General features: G+C 44.8%; 1 protein-coding gene across 7 annotated transcripts in view; it reads right to left on the bottom strand.

Moving 5' to 3' along the window:
- KIF13A (kinesin family member 13A) overlaps positions 1-17,189 on the bottom strand; it is a 190,482-nt gene that overhangs the window by 7,698 nt on the left and 165,595 nt on the right. For 4 of the 7 annotated variants that reach the window (XM_075921170.1, XM_075921169.1, XM_075921171.1 and 1 more), the window contains 3 exons: positions 14,537-14,645; positions 7,085-7,236; positions 6,408-6,512 (listed from right to left, as the gene is read on the bottom strand). In XM_075921170.1, coding sequence (XP_075777285.1) covers positions 6,408-6,512; positions 7,085-7,236; positions 14,537-14,645 — 366 coding nt within the window. The remainder of the gene's footprint in view (positions 1-6,407; positions 6,513-7,084; positions 7,237-14,536; positions 14,646-17,189) is intronic. The other 3 variants (XM_075921173.1, XM_075921174.1, XM_075921172.1) reach the window with 1 other exon arrangement.

Raw genomic sequence — 17,189 nt, 5'->3', positions numbered from 1 at the left:
CAAACATTAATGATTTTATCCTCAATGCTGGTGTGAAGCTGGGAAGTATTATTCAACCCATTTTAAAAATAGGAAAAAAGAGAGACAGAAATTAGAGCAACTTGCTCAGTGTAATATAGGAAGTTTGTGGTACAGCTAGGAATAGAACTCAGGTTTTCCAATCCCACTAAGATGCCTTGACCAAAAAAGAGCATCCATCCTACCCTTTCCTTCAGTTTTCACTTGAGTGGTTTTTTTCAAGATGTTTTTAAAATTCTGTACTCTGAAGTACTCAGAAAAAAAAAATATTTATTTTAGGTATTTATACTGTGCCCATTATGGTATAGGCAGTATTAGTGCTAATTAGAGATGTTAAGGACTAGTCCACAGGATAGTCTACTAGTTGCTTCTTCCCCCCCAGTCCTCCACCTCTATCAGATCAAAGCAGCAAGGTGGAGGGAGAAGAGGAAGGTACTTCAAAGTGGCAGTACCGCACGAGCCCAGGCTGCACGTGCCACTGCCCCTTTGAAACGCTGCGACGGCATTTCAAAGGGGCAGCTCTGTATGGAGCCTGGGGAGTGCTTCCAGCACCCCCTAACAACTAATTGAATAGTCAATTACATGCTACTTAACATCCTTAGTGCTAATGCCACTTATAGCCTGTTTGAAATACATTTTGAAATAAACCTATGGACTGTAGAAAAAACACACAGAACAACCAGTTTGTTCATTTTGTTAATTTCAGAAAAGCAATTCTGTAAAACGGGTGGGAAACCTCAGGCCTGGGAACCAGATGAGGGCCTTGGCTTAGCTAGATCTGGCCACTGGAAGCTCAGGGCTCCTTCCCCAGCATTGGCGAGCCTGAGCTGGCACTTCAGGCCCATTGCAGGGCTGGAGACACAAAATCTATTAGCCTGGGCCCCACTAGGTTCTGGTGTGCAAGGGAGGTAGCAAGGGTGGGGGAGCAGGAGCCCGTTCTGGGGGGAAAAGGCCCCCAACACTGTCTCTGGGTGGGACAAGGGAGGCAGGGAGATACTGAGGATTGGGCACAAACCAGGAATCAGCTGATTCCCGGCTTGCGCCTAGTACCTGACGTTGCACCTGTGATGGCTCTTAATATATTTAAAAGGCAGAGCCACACGGGGTTAGATCACGGGGCTAGGAGCTAACTCCATTGTGGCTCCCTCACTTATCAGCTAGTCAACAGAAAATCCATCAACTAGTCAATTAGTTGATTAAACTAAATTTAACATCCCTACTATAAAATGTCTTCAGATGCACATATTTGGAAGGCCACACTTACGTACATTTGACTACAAGATCTCTCTCAGCCACAAGAGAGTTTTCAGTGAGTTTTTAGAAACTTCCTAAATGGTTTGAACCTTTATATTGAAGAACATTGTTCACCATGATCCTTTTCTGTAGTTCAATACTCCTTAACATTTTAACCTGTCACCTGTGCAGTGACAATACATATAGAAAACCTATTGTATGAATAACTCCAATAATGTTCTTGCTAATGGAGAACTGGATCCTGGATTGAAGAAACTGAACGGGATGTACTAAACTTTCACTGACAGGTAAAAAATGTTTGAATGAATACTTTAAGGCAGGTGTTCTGCTGGTCTGGATATGCCTGAGCTGACTAAAAACTAAGCTATGATCTAAGCTCTGTTAGTATTTGGTCAGGTGGTGGTTGTTTCTACATTAGCTATTTTTAATTAGTTCATATGTCTATGTTTCAATGAGGATTTAATTTTTAAAATATTTTACTTACTGATTTTGTCTTTGGTAGCTAGTAGCAGTACTACAGTGTCACATGAGAGATGTAGGACTGATTTCAGCTATACCTTGTTCTTCAGAGATGAAACCCTGGCCCACTGAAGTCAGTAACAAAATTCCTATTGATTTCAGTGAGAGCAGGATTTTACTCCCGATTTTAAATAGACACAACTACAAGAAGCCACTATACTTCCACGGGCTGAGAAGTTGAAAAGTTATAATGAAAGGAAAATTGGGCCTAATACTGGATAATACATTCCCCCCCACCGCCGCCCAGTACATGCATAGTGTGTAAAACATGTCTGTTTTGTGTATCACAGATCATGTGCTATTTCATCTGCTATGAAACTTTTTTCGGTAGCTTTGCTTGCAAGTTCTTCCTTATGCTTTTTATTTAATAATTATTCTGTTAATGGTCTTTCCTTTAGAATTAATTCGAAACTTCAGAGCTAAAATTCTAACAGCATCTTTTACTCAGATTCCTTACAATTATATATAACGTTCTTTCCTTACATGGTCACACATTATGCTGTATAGACAGTATTGCAAAATATTACATCTTATATAATTAAGAATGGAGGAAAGTGCAATTATGATTGTTAGTACAGAGTTCAATTTATTTATAGTCTTATTAGAGAAAAATTTTAACAGCCTAAAGTATTTTTTCTTCAGAATTATGGGCATCTATGTTATAGAAAACCTTCAAGTTCATAATAGCTGAACAGCACATCACATTGTATACTGCTGCATGATCATACAGTAAAAGACCCTTTAAATAATGCATACCAATCAAAAGGACAGAGTTAAAGTTATTTTCAAAACTTTAAAGAAAACCACTATTTTCATAGCAAATGTTGTATGTTTGCGGATAACATATATAGTTGAATATGAGTTACTTCACAGTTTTTCAAAAAAAGTCTGAATTAGAAACTAGCCTACACCATCAATAAAATAAGAACCAAAAAGAGAATCCCTGAAATACATGCTTAGTAATGGAACACCAGCCAGGTTTCAAGGAAAGCAAAGGAGCCAGCAGCACCAAAAATACTGGAAACAGAAATTAAGAAAGAACTGCAAGTAGCAAATAGGGGAGCAGCAATAGCACAGGGATTCAGAGCATGAGAAGTGACAACCCAGTTAAACTGTGATATCTTGCTGATGTAAAGAGCCTTCTATACTTTCTCAGAATTTAGCAGAGATAAATCCAGGTATCTAAAAGCAAAGAAACTCTTAATCACAAGTAGCCCTTAGAACCCCAACTATTGTATTACTAACTTCAATCAAGGCACACATTATTTGGTGGTTATACCACTGGTGCTTTACATTTAACTTTCACAGCACCAAGTTTATTTCCCACTACAGTATGAGATCTGCTGGAACAAGATTAGAAAGGTTAATTACAAAGTATTTTGAAATGCCTGCACAATATTAAAGCATTTACTCTGACCTTATTTCATACCATTACACATATATATTGTGCACATACATTATATAGCCAATACAGGCAGTCCCCGAGTTACACGGATCCGACTTCTGTTGGATCCGCAGTTACAAAAGGGGCTTTTCTCACCCCGGAGGACGGGAGTGGCGGGACGCCCAGAGGCGCCGCAGTCCTGCCGACCGCGTTCTCCGGGGCGAGAAAAGCTACTCTGCATCTCCCTGGCCTGCTGGGGGGGTAGGCCCCCCCCCCCCCCCCCCCCAGCAGACCAGGGAGACGCGGAGCAAAGCCGTGGAGCACGCAGGCAGCGGGACAGTCCAGACGCGCCGCGGTCCCGCCGCCCGGGTCCTCCGCGGCTTTGCTCCCCGTCTCCCTGGTCTGCTGGGGGGGGGGGGGGGGGGCCCAGCTAGTGCGCCCCCCCCCCCCCCCCCCAGCAGACCAGGCTTTTCTCCGGACGCCTGTGGTAGAGCAGCTGGGGAGCTGCCTGTTGGTCCCTCAGCACCGCTATGGGCGCTACTGGACCAACCTGGCAGCACCCCAGCTGCTCTGCCCCAGGCGTCCTGATTCAGCCGCTGCTGGTCAGTTTCAGCAGCGGCTGAATCAGGACGCCTGGGGCAGAGCAGCTGGGGTGCTGCTGGGTTGCTCCAGTAGCGCCGAGGAGCGGCGCTACTGGAGCAACCCAGCAGCACTCCAGCTGCTCTGCCCCAAGCGTCCCCAAGTCAGCCGCTGCTGAAACTGACCAGCGGCTGACTACAGGAAGCCCGAGGCAGAGTTGCTCTGCCCCGGGCTTCCTGGAATCAGCCGCTGATCAGTTTCAGCAGCAGCTGACTTGGGGACGCCTGGGGTTCTTAAGTTGAATCTGTATGTAAGTCGGAACTGGCGTCCAGATTCAGCCTGTTGAAACTGATCAGTGGCTGATTCTAGGAAGCCCGGGGCAGAGCAACTCTGTCTCGGGCTTCCTGTAGTCAGCCGCTGGTCAGTTTCAGCAGCGGCTGAATCTGGACGCCAGTTCCGACTTACATACAGATTCAACTTAAGAACAAACCTACAGTCCCTATCTTGTACGTAACCCGGGGACTGCCTGTAACCTATGTTTTAGATTTAATGCCTTTTTCCTCACTTTTGAAGATTTAGATCAAAACCTTAATGTTAATACTGTCGCCAGTGGTCCAAAGTCTATTTATTTTTCAGTGTTATGATAGGAGGATAAAGAGACAATAATCAAAATGGGAAATAGATATAGAAATGCATAGTATAGAAAGATTATTGCTCAGTATACAAAGGTCTTCTGAAACAGACAAACTTTAGACCTAGGTATTGGTGGGCACATCACTGCAGTTAAAACCAGCTTCTGTTCTGCATACTCTTGTCTACTTATTTATCATGTTAATATTTTAAGAGCTTAAAATATTTTTTTCTTCAAACTTATGGGCATTTTTCACTCCAGCAAAGTCCAGGAACAGCTCTGTTTTAGCTTTGAAAGATTTAGGCTATGTTTACAACAAAACTTAGGCCAACACCCAAAAATCAACAAAAATTGCTGGAGGCTGTTCACTTGCTTGCTCTCTTAACAGATGGTCTGCATTGGGGCCACCATCAATAGTGTGAACAATATACTTTGGATATGTATCCCACAATGCAGTGATGTGGGAAGACAGAGCTGATCCCTGCACGTCCTAGGATTCCCTCCGAGATTTCCCACAGTATCCTCAGCTGCTGGGAGCTGCATCTCTCCCTGCTGAGGAATGTCAAAGCAGCACAGCAGTCTCACCTCTTCTCCCATCACCCCACAGTAGCAGTCTGCCTATTGCTGTGATCCTAGTGCAGGATAGAACAGGAGCATTCCAATTATTTGCTCTTTCTTTGTTTCCCAAATAGAGTAGCACATTCATCTGTCAGATACTTCCCCGAGTTTGAAAGGTGAGGCATGTATGCCTGAAGAACAGCAGAGCACTGAACAGAGCCATCAGGATAGTCATTGTGGGATACTGGCAGACATCACTTATTTTGACAAAATAATCAGCAGTATCTACAGTGGGCTTTTTGTCAACAATATAGGGGAAAAGAAAAAAGTCTCTTCTAGGGTTAAAAGTTTTTTGTAGTGGAAACTGCGTGTTTTTCCTGTCTCTGTTTTGTCACCAAAAGGCAGTTTTTAGCAACAAAACTCGGTATAGTAGATATGCTTTTAGTCTTGCCTTGGAACCCATCTTCAGCACAGATCTCCAGTAGCTCTGGGAGTTTTATTTTAACTCTCGGAAGATATATTGTTATGAAGTTGCTAGGATATTTTTGCAAAGTAAATTATTTCAGTGCCTTAAACTATACATTTCTCTAATGGATTCCTTGAGTTTTAACCTGCCTCTTTTCCTTTCACGGTATTCAAGTCAATGACCTACAGTCACAAGTGCTGATCGCTGACACACACTGTTATGGAACTATTACATGACGTAAAAGTAAAAAAGGCAGCTACTGCCCATGAACAGCAGCCATTTTTCAAATGTGAACACCAAAAGGCCAAGTCTACTTCAGGGTAAGGGCCTGTAAAATTTCATGTAAAAAAATCCATCTAGGTTTTAAATTTGTCTAACAGCTTTCAGACTGAAGCATGTTTTCATAGCTAAGTCCTATGGCATTATATACCATACAAGAAAAATGCTGAAGACCTTTTATAAAAGCTGTGCTAGTGAGAGAAACATGACAAATTTAACCGGACGAGTGAAAAATAATTTCCATGGTCTAAAAATTGTGAAGACAGATTGCCTGCTAATTAAGAGCTACAATCTTATTTTAGCCACTGCACTTCAACATCAGGCAAGTTTTCAAAGTAGGCCCACCATTAAATACATGGAAACTTACAAATGGGATCATTCCATTTGCTTTGATATACAATCACAAAATCTGAGTAATGTACATAGGTATATCAGAAAAATTTCAACAGTTAGCTAAAAGTACCGTTTATCATTTGCACACTGCAACACTTAAAACTGATTTTTTTTTCTCGGATATCTTATCCATGAGTGATCAAAGAATCAGTTGAGTTACTGAAAATTATATATTCACAAACAAACAACCATGAATTATAACTGCGAGTTTTAAATTTAAAAAAGCACCAAATGTACATCAACTTCCCCCCACTGCAGCATAATTGCCAGGGAAAGGACTTTAAACCCACCACCAGGCATTATGACAGAAACAGATACAAACTTACAATCTTCTCTTCATGTATGCTATTGTTTTCTACAGGCATGCTGCTGGCATTACTTCCTGAGGGCACAACACAGCCAGCTTTATGTACCTGAGGTGAAGGCATGCTCTGAAAATTTTAAGACACACAACACATCACATAAAGAAGACACTGACAGCTGAATACAGTATTACACCCATGCAAGTTAGAAAGAAACAAGGACATTTTACTAAAGTGAAACACATAGGCAGACCACTTACTGTGCCATGGCTCCAGTTACTACAGTTAGCAAGAAATTTGTGCAATCTTCTGAACGTGGTTTAGGTTAGAAATAAGGTGTCAGTTATGGATATACTAAAACACCACTTTGAAAAAATACTGCCACTGTTTTATAAAATAAAAAAATTCAAGGGACAATTTTTTAATCAAAGAAAATATGAATGTCATTGTTATGGGGGGGGGGGGGGGGGGGGAAACCAATACACTATATACAAATATACTTACCAAAAAAGTGAAACTGGCTAAATTCCAACAAAAGACAGCAATCCTTGAAGTACATACCAATCATTGCTAACACCAGACCACAAACTTTTCATGCTATGGATACATGCTACAAACCATTTGCTAGGTACAGCAAGTTACTCTGTTTAGTCATAAATAAAGAAAGATTGAGAGGTTTGCTTTACTCAAAAAGGTATTACCTCTTGGCTAAGTAGAGGTCGGGTTTCGAGAGGTGTCTTTCTTTTATGCTCCTCTTTTACAGGCATTAAGGGTTTGAAAAACTTTGGTGGCTGAGGAGAAAAAGCTTTAAAGGGGCTGACTATTAAGGCATGAGGATTCTCCGATATACAACCTAAGAGAAGAGCAAAAACATAGCAATTAAGTTGTGTGTAGCTACTGCACTATCTTTTTAAGTGCAAAGAGAATAATGTATAATCAGGGAAGGTCAAACGGTGACAAAAAGGGCAAAACTGTGGCATTTATCCACTGGCCCAAGGAGTGGATAGCACAGAGCTCTATGGGGGAGCAATTGTTCCTCCTTAAGGAACAGTTTCATACATAGGACTGCAGGCTGTTACAAGCTGCTCCCTTCAGGCTGGAGCAGAAGCTCCCCAACTCATCTTTCCTCATCAGTCACAAGAGAAACCTGCTGTCCTTAGGGGGAAAAAACAGTCACCTACTTGTTGATCTTTGAGAGGTGTTGCTCATGTCCATTCCATTTTAGAGGTGTGTGTGCCCATGTGCACAGTTGCTGGAGATTTTTTTCTTAAGCAGTATCCACTTACTGTGGTGCTCCCTGGAGTTATGCTCCCATGCAGCAGCATATAGGCACAACCAGCACTGCACCACACCCCTTCTTGATGGCAACTCCGAGAGAGGAGTTGGAGGGCAGGAAATGGAATGGACATAAGCAACACATCTTGAAGAACAGTTACAGAAGGAAGGCAACCATTTTTTTTTGAGTGCTTGCTCTTGTTGATTCCATTTTAGGTGACTCACGGGCAGTATCCACAGAGATGGGCTCGGAGTTCACAGCTTAGCTGCTTGCAGTTCTGATCTGCCAAAACCAGCATTGCCCTAGGACACAAAGGTATGGACAGATGGCCTAGGCGCTGCTCTCCTTATATCCTGAATCAGCATATATGTCAGAAAGACTGCAAAAGAGGCCTGCAATCACTGGTGGCAGCACTTTTGCTTGGTCATGGCAAAAGTGAATAGAGACTATGATCCAAGAAGAAATTCTGCGAGTGTATATGAGGCAACCATTTATCCTGTTGGTCACCGCAACGAACAACTGGGTCGACTTACAAAAGGACCTTATTTTATCAATGAAGAAGGCTAGAGCTCTTCTGATATCCAAGGCATGGCACCTACACTCCTCTCACAATTTATGCAGGTTTGAGAAGAAAACCAGTAAGTAAATGCCCTGACTTGAGAGACACTAAGGGTTTGTCTACACTAGCCCCCTAGATCGATCTAGGGAGGCTAATGAAGGCGATCAAAATGGAAAATGAAGCGCGGGATTTAAATATCCCACACTTGATTTGCATGTTCCCAACCGGTCACCATTTTTAGAAATTGACTAGCCCGAAGTAACTGCCCGCGTCTACGTGGCAGTGAAATGTGATTCCGAAATAAACCCTAACTCGAATTAGCTGGTAAACCTCAATGCAGGAGGAATACAAGCTAATTTGAGTTAGGGCTTATTTTGGAATCCCGTTTCACTGCCACATGTAGACGCGGGCAGTTACTTCGGGCTAGTCAATTTTTAAAATGCCGATCGGCCGGGAACATGCAAATCAAGCACGGGATATTTAAATCTCGCACTTCATTTGCAATTCCGGTCGCCCTCAATAGCCTCCCTAGATCAATCTAGGAGGCTAGTGTAGGCACACCCTGAGAGATAACGTTGGGGAGAAACACTGGGTGTGATCTAAACTAGATTTTGTCCTAGAAGATGACTTGGTACAGCGGTTTCAACACGAGCCCCCAAATCTCGATACAAGGTGGGACAATGTCACTGCAACTAGCAATGTGACCTTCCAGAAAAGGAGGAAGAGGGAGCACAAAGCCATATGCTCGAAGGGGGAACCTGTGAGCTCTGATAGCACTAAGATCTCATCCCACCAAAGGACAGGATCCCTGATGTGCAGGTAGACACACACTAGGCGTTCAGGAATCTGGACATGGTATACTGAGTGAAGACCAACAGGCTCTCAAATGACATTTGGAAGGCTGAGATGATGACTAATTGGACCTTGATCAATGAAAAGATCAAGTCTTGGAGCTTGAGATACAGGAGGTAATTGAAAATAAGCTGCAGAGTAGCCAGTTCAGGATGTACACCTTTATACATGATCCAGCAGGTGAACAGTTTCTACTTGACCAAGTAAATCACACTGATGGAGGGCCCAGGAGGATGCTCTGTACCTCAACTGAACAGCTGCTTCTGCACGTTCAACCATATAGCAGCCAAGCTGTGAGATGTCATGCCGCCAGGTTAGGATGTAACAGACTGCTATGGTTCTGGGACAACAGGTCTGATCTGAGAGGTAACTTGAATGGGGTTGCCACTGAAAGACTGCTGAACCAGAGCTAGTACAGCAAAGGCAGCGCTATAAGGATGATCCACGCCCTATCCTGTTTGATTTTTGTGAGTGCCCTGGGAAGTAACTGCAGTGGGAGGAAGGCATACATTAGGGCAGCGGTTCCCAACCGCTGGTCCCTCGACTGGTTCTAGGCCTCAAATCGCTAGTTGCCAGGCTGCGGCAGCTCTGGGGGCCCGGGCTGGGATATACTGCCCAGAGTCTCCCTTCCCACCTTGGCTGCTGGGAGAGGCATAACCTGCCACGCCTCTCAGCCAGCCAGCACTAGGCAGGGTCGGGGTCTCCTTCCTGACGTGGAAGAGCAGTTCACAGCACGGTGGGAGAGCCACACAGAGTCTGATATGGCAGCTTTAGAGCAGCCACGATCTGGGCCGCATCGTTCAGCTGGTGGCTGGGAGGCAGTGCAGGGCTAGGTGAGGGGGCAGGGTAGGCACTGGGGGCTCCAGGAGGGGCTAGTGGGCTGGGAGTGGGGGGCTCTAAGAGGCAGAAGGCTGGCACTGGGGGGCAACAGGGGGAAGCTAATACCATGGGACTCTGGGGGCAGGACTGGTACTGGGGAGCTCTAAGGGGTAGAGGGCGGACACTGGGGCATCTGGGGTGGGGAGATGGCACTGGGGTGCTCTGGGGATGAGGCTAATATTGAGAACTGGGGGCTGGCATGGGGGGGCTGGGTGCAGTAGGGCTCTGGATACAGGACGGCGGCACTGGGGGGTTTGGTGGGGGGGCTAGCAAGGCATTTGGAATGGGAGGCTCTGAGGGCAGGAGGCTGGCACTGGGGCAGAGGGTTGGGTGCATGGGACTCTGGGTCAGTAGCTAGAGCTCGAGGGGTAGTGGAGAGGTGGGGGACTTGAGGCGTTAGGTCTGGCCCAGGTGGGCTCAGGCAGCTGGGGTGTACCTCAGCCCCCAGAGCCGCTGCAAACAGCTGGCTTCAGCTGTGGCAGATGCCCACCATGTAGCAACTGCCAGAGCTGAAGTTGGCTGTTCGCAGTGGCTCTGGGGGCTAAGGCTTTTGGTGGACCAGTAACATTTTATTTGCATATTCATTATTTGCATGAATATGTAAATATGCAAATAAAATGTTACTGGTCCACCAAAAGTTTGTGAATAGGTTTGCTGGTCTGCAGTATAAAAGTTATTGGGAACCACTGCATTAGGGCTCCTGACTATGGGAACTGAAAAGCATCCAACAGGGATCCTCTGTCCATGTCCCCATTCAAGAAGAATGTGGCATTTCCTGCTCCCTGGTGAACATGTCCATGCAGGAATTCCCCACCCATAGAAGAGGAAACTGAGCTCCTCTAGATGGAGGGACCACTCGTGACAAGATAAGATGGCCTTATTGAGGCAATATACCGCAGCATTCTTGGTCCCTGGAAGGTGAGCAGTTATGAGATGAATGTTGTACTACAGACAAAAAGTGCCAGAGCTACAGGGCCTCCTGGCATAGGGCATGCAACCTGGCTCTGCCCTGCCTGTTGACATAGAAGGCCATGGCCATATTGTCCGTCAACACCAGGACCATCCTGTCTTGAGTCTGAGCAAAAAGACTTGGCAGCCCAAATGAACCACTCTGAGCTCTCAACATTGATATGAAGGGTGCGGTCATGATTGGGCCAGTGACTGAGTGCTGAGAGCATTGGAGACCAGGGTCACTGATGAGGTCAGGGCAACAAATGGAACTTCTTCCATCACTGCTATGAGATTCTGCCTCCAGGCAAGGGAGGAGAGTACTGTGTCTGGGATCCTGACATAGGGCCCATGCTGTGTCAGTTAGGAACATAAGCTGATGCAGGCCATGCCTAAAGGGGCCTGAGGTGGAAATGTGCATGTCAGATGCCGTAAGTACATGCTGCCATGTGACCCAAGAGTCTCAGACACATGTGGATAAAAGTGATCGAGTGGGTCTGCCAGCTCGCAATGAGGCCCAAGATGGCCTGGAACCAAGCCTTGGGAAGGAAGGCTGTGCCTGTGTGGAACTGAGCACCACTCTGATGAATTCTATGCACTGTACTAGAGTTAGGGTTGACTTTTTAACATTTGTGATTAACCCCAGGTCACAGCAAATGGAACGTATCAGAGTGCGATGCCTTCACACCTGGTCTGAAGACTGGCCCATAATTAGACAATTCTCTAAGCAGAGGTATATCTGCACTTTTTAATGTCTCAGTTAAGTGCACTATGCACTTGGTGGAAAAATCTTGGTGTTAGACCTCTCTGTAAACTGAAAATGGCAACCGCCCAACATGATTCCCACCTGGGGAATCACCTGTGCCCCAGAAAGACAGAGATACGGAAATAAGTGTCCTTCAAATTAAAAACAGCATTCCAGTTTCCTGGGTCCAGAGAGGCTAGGTAGATGATGCACAATTTGAGTTTCTTGAGGGATTTGTTGAGACGACACTGGTTAGGTACGGGTCTCTCTTTGCCTTGGGAATTAGTAAGTAGCGGGAATAAACCCTGCCTTCCATTCTCCAATAAAACCTTCTCTTCCTTGAGGAGGAGGAGGTTTTTGTCCACTGGAACAAGGCGTTGCTCATGAGAGGGATGCATGAAGAGGGACAGGGATGTGGTTGGCTGCAAACTGCAGGGCAGAGCCAAAAGAAACTGTGTCTTAACAGCTGGCGATCCGAGATAACACAGGACCAGTCCTATTGGAAAGGGCGAAGACTGTTGAGGAAAGGAAGTTCTGGATCCAGTATGTTGGCTGGGGTGCCATCCCCAGGCACAACCTCAAAGTAACTGCTCTGGCCTCCCTGACATCTGGGAGGGTTCTGTTGAGCAGTCAGACAGAAGAAGGATGGGTAGTGTCTCTTAGGACTCTTGTCTTCTCTCCTGGAAGCCCCCCTCCCTAGGACCGAGACTGAGATAGAGACAGAGCAGGGAACAGCTTGTGGGACAGATGAGAGCTGTGCAGACCTAGGGAATGCAGGGTAGCTGGGGAGACCATGAGCCCATGGAGCCTGGAATCAGTAAGCTCTGAAAAGAGTCTGACAGGTCCTGGATTGTAGTCTTTGCTCTCTTGAGATAACCCAGAAGCCTGCAGGGCATGGTGATTGAAAACACTGAACTGCAAGCTGGCCATTGAATAAATTTTTCTCCCAAATAAGCTCAATCTCTTGGCCTCTTTATTCTTTGGCATTCTGCTGGGATGACCCTAAATGTCCCTTTCATTTACCATGGTCACAGTGATGTCCAGGAGGTGGGGTGGGGATGAGTGTACAAATACTCAAGACCCTTGGCAGAGACTTATGTCTTTTTCGCCTTTTTAGATGTAAGCAGAATAGAAGAAATTTGCCACACAGCCTTGTCTATTTTAGCACCCCTGGCTAAAATAGACAAGATGATCTTTGCTGGTAGGGTGGCCATGAAACTGCAGGTCTGATTCTTCTACTACCTCTTCAATTTACAAGTTCAGTTTCCCCACCACTTATTTAGGGAAACCATGGTGCATCTTGGGGATGCTGGCAAAGGAGAGTCCAGTCACCACTTTGTCTGGGGTTGACGATGACTGCAATACCTGTGTGGGTGGGTTGATGGAGGGGGAAGGTGTTATCCCTTTCTTTCTTCGGGGAGGGCTCCCTTGGTGCTAGGGTGCAATGAACCACCTCAGTTTCCTTAACAGTACTGTGGTCTCACTGCAATGCTGCAGCCAGTCTGCCTGATCCAAGTAGGGAAGGCTGGGAATACTAGATCAGCATCACAGGCATCCCCTATGGGTTTCAGTACTGTCATTGGAAGGACCACTGTCCCTGTTGTGTTGGCAGCAAAGCTGGTGCTGTTCCATTCCCATGCACAGGGGAAAAGTTGGCTGAAGATGACATGGGCATGGAATGGAGAGCCTGTAAGTGACTATTCTGCTTCGAGTATAAGGGTGAAAGTTTTTACAAATACAACACTTGTCCTTCCCATGGCTCTCTCAGACACCGGAGACAATTGTCACGTGGATCACTGATGGGCACCGGCCTGCTGCATGCTGAACACTACTTGAAGCAAGGTGAGCGGGGCATGTTTTTCCTGTGGCGAAAAACGGCCATTTTTCCAGGGGAAAAAAACCACTCGTAGTGTAGACATACCCTAACTGCTAACTACCATACTTAACTAATTACCAACACTATCAACAAACTATTTACAAAGGCCATAAGGCATGGAGTCTCTTGAAAATGAGAAGACACTGCTAACTCTTGCGACACAAGGAAAGGCACTCCAATTAACCACCACAAGTGGTAGGAAGGAATGAGAGGGTGTAGGACCAATAGTGCCTAATATACTGCTGCATGGGAGTTCCATTCCAAGGGCCATCACGGCCATCCCTGTGGATACTGCTAAGGCAAATATCTTCAGGAACTGTGCGCACGGGCACGCATACACCTAAAAATATCATTGACATGAGCAAGCACTTGAAGATCACAGTTACCAGATCTTTCCTCCCCCTGCCTCAACATTCCTCTGATACTTCTCTGAACTGGTGTGAAGCCTGAATTCACACATTATGTAATAGAATCATGAGCTGATGATCGTGCCCAGCTCTGCAATTTTAATGGAATCCATATCTGCACTCCCCTGCCTTCCTAATAGCTTGTTACAATCTGGTCAAAAGCAAATAAATTGTTGACGGGAAAAGCATGCTGGCACACAAACAGCAAGCAACCAGAACATCTATGGAATCAGTGTTAGTTTCGTAGTGATTGTTCCCATATAATCCATATCACGATAACTAATTTTTGTAATGTACAAAACACCACAAACTTGTTTTTTGTTCTTTCCTACCCTCCTTATTTTGGTTTTCACTTTTTTTTTCCTCCTCCTTTTGCATCTTTAACACACTTGTCTTTTCTCTTTTCTTTCTTCGAGGTCTTCTCCTTTTTTCCTCCCTGCGTCCATACTGTTTGGGTTAGGCTCTTCACGAAGTAGGTATTTTCCCAGAGAACTATCTCTCTGCACTGCACATGAACTTTGAGTCCCTCATTTTATTTTCAATCTCTTGTTGAAAAACTTTGTTTTTTTCTTTAAGAACAATGTAAAAGTGCATATATTTAAAAGACTTACCACTAACATCTTTATTTCTGCGAGGGGAATCCTTCGGTAAAGTACTGTAACACGATACATCTTGATAACTGGAAGAATCTGCTATATCTAGGTGGCTTTCTGACCAACCCTAAGGAATTAAAAATAAATGCACACTAATCAAGACAAAAAATTAGTAGGCAAAGTCAAAGCTGAAAAGCCATTAATTCCTTCACCTATACAATTTTAAAGTTACCTATGTCACTGCATGCATTTTCTGGTTACGAAGTATCAATTAGTCAACAGGCACACATCAGTCAGACACATGAGTTACAATAAAGACTGTCTGCAGTGCAATCAAGATGCAGACATACTGACACTGACTTTGATTTAGCTAGCTTAAATAACAATAGCAAAGCCATGACAGCACAGGCTAGGAGTAAATACCCCGCCTCCCAGATGGAATTGTTCAGCCCACACTGCCTTCACAGCTGCCCCGCTATTGCTGTTCTAGCTACTTGGAACAAAGCTAGCTAGTGTATGTCTGCATGTGCTGTATAATCTCATTTCTACTGCAGTGCAGCCTACATGCATAAATCTAACCTTCCTTCATTCTTTCCTTGCAAGTTTAGGGTAAAACACTCAGCCTAAACACCCCTAACTCCTGTGCCAAGAAAGAGACAGTCCTTGCAGCATTTTCTTAGTCTCTCTATCAAAGATACATGTCCAGCCACTGCTGCTCACTCATTCCCTTTCTCTAGACAGGAGGAGTTAACAGTTTAGTTTCTTTTGATGTTAGCTTCACAACTGAAAAAAATAAATCTATCAACCTGGCAGAAGCCAGGAAGTGGATATTTCCCAATTAATAGTTCCCCACTGTTCTGCTGAGAACCATTATTATTCTGTCTGGAGGTATTTTATCTCTGCACTGTCAGTTTAATTTCCTGTTTATTTTCCTCAACAACCTCCTTTGATTTTAGTCCATGCACTTATGCAAAATTAATATCCATAAGATAAACTGAGGCTTATAATATAGTCTCAGAAATAATAAAAGAAATAGTTCATGTTCTCTACAAAAACATCCTACAGACTACTTCCTACATTCTCTCTACAGCACAGAAGAGAACCATATTTATGCTAGCTGAAGAAACCATAGTAATGGTTGCAAAAAAATTTTTTAAATGTGTGTTGTTTCATCAGTGGTGTGACTCTGCACAGGAAGTTGACTGCCTCTAAGGATATGTTCTAAATTCTTCTACATCTGTCCAATTCCCTTCCCTTAATTATGTCATATCAGTGTCTGAAATCACGCTTATTTAATGTTGCAATAAGCAGGGCTCAACAAATAATACAATCTACTCGCCTATGGCAAGTAAATTGCAACCCGGAAGAGCTGGGTTCGGGCGATCTGCACATGCGCAGATCACCGGACAATGCGGCTAGCAAGCCCTGGCAATAAGCATAATGCAAATTACAAAAAATAGTACACCTAACTGAAAATAAATAATATGAATCTAAGATCCAGATAAGGATACATTTCTGTTATGCTGCTTTTTGTTTGTTTTAGAAAAACAAGAGAAGAGGGGATTACTCACTTGTGCAGTAACAGAAGTTCTTCAGGATGAGTGTCCCAATAGGTGCTCCACATCAGTTTGGTGCACCGCCACCAAGCCTTCAATCAGAGTCTTCAGAGCAGCGTCCCTGGGCCCGTGCGCTCATACTGCGCAGGTATCATGCATGCCTGGGCTCCCCCACCACTCAATTCCTTCTCTATCCCAGAAGCTTAACCCCTAAAGGAGGCCAGAATTCCGAAGCAGAAGGAAGGAAGAGAAGGTAGTGGGGCACTCATAGGGACACTCACCTCGAAGAACATCAGTCACTGCACAGGTGATTAACCTCCTCTTCAAGAGAGAGATGTCCCCATGGGTGCTCAACATCAGGTGACTTCAAAGCTGTCTCTCTTTAAGGAGGTAGGGATTTCAGATCTGGCATGAAGGTGGCAGATAGGACTGACTTAGAGAATTTCAGGTTAGACAAAGGTCCCTGAGTAAGTGCATAGTCTGGTCTGATGACCATATAGCAGCTGTGCAATATCTGCTATAGGGACCTTTCACAGAAATGCTACTGCGGTATATATAGAATCACAGAATCCTAGAACTGGAAGGGACCTCGAGAAGATATCAAGTCCAGTCCCCTGCCCTTGTAGCAGAACCAAGCACTGTCTAAAATGAGCAGTTCCCAACCTTTTCCAGATGGGGATCCATTTTGACTTGATGTATGCAGCTTCCGAAGCAGAAACAGAAACCAAGACTGCCGTGGCCAAAATAGGGCTATCAGTATTAAGTGTGCTTTGCCTTCCATGCCTTGAGGACAACCTTGTTGATGAGAAATATGGGATTGGGGGAGAGGTATAAAGATGACAAGATAACCAACTGATCAGGAAGGCGTCTCCTGGGGAACCCTTCCCTATGCCAGCTCCGGAACAGAAACAAAGACACTTTTTGTGGTTCTCAATGGCAAAAAGGTCTGTGGTGGGATAATCCCACTGTTGGAAAACCTACAAGAGGATGTGTGGCTTCATCTGCCATTCATGTTTAGTGGGCAGTGCCCTGCTTAGAACGTCAGTCATGGTATTGAGGTTGCCAGGGAGGTGTATGGCGGTGATCATTACACCATGTTTTAGGCACCAATTCCA

This window comes from Pelodiscus sinensis, chromosome 2, assembly GCF_049634645.1.
Source record: "Pelodiscus sinensis isolate JC-2024 chromosome 2, ASM4963464v1, whole genome shotgun sequence".
Classification (NCBI taxonomy): domain Eukaryota; kingdom Metazoa; phylum Chordata; order Testudines; family Trionychidae; genus Pelodiscus; species Pelodiscus sinensis.
The sequence above is the reverse complement of the archived record's forward strand: the minus strand, read 5'-3'. Positions and strand labels throughout refer to the sequence as shown.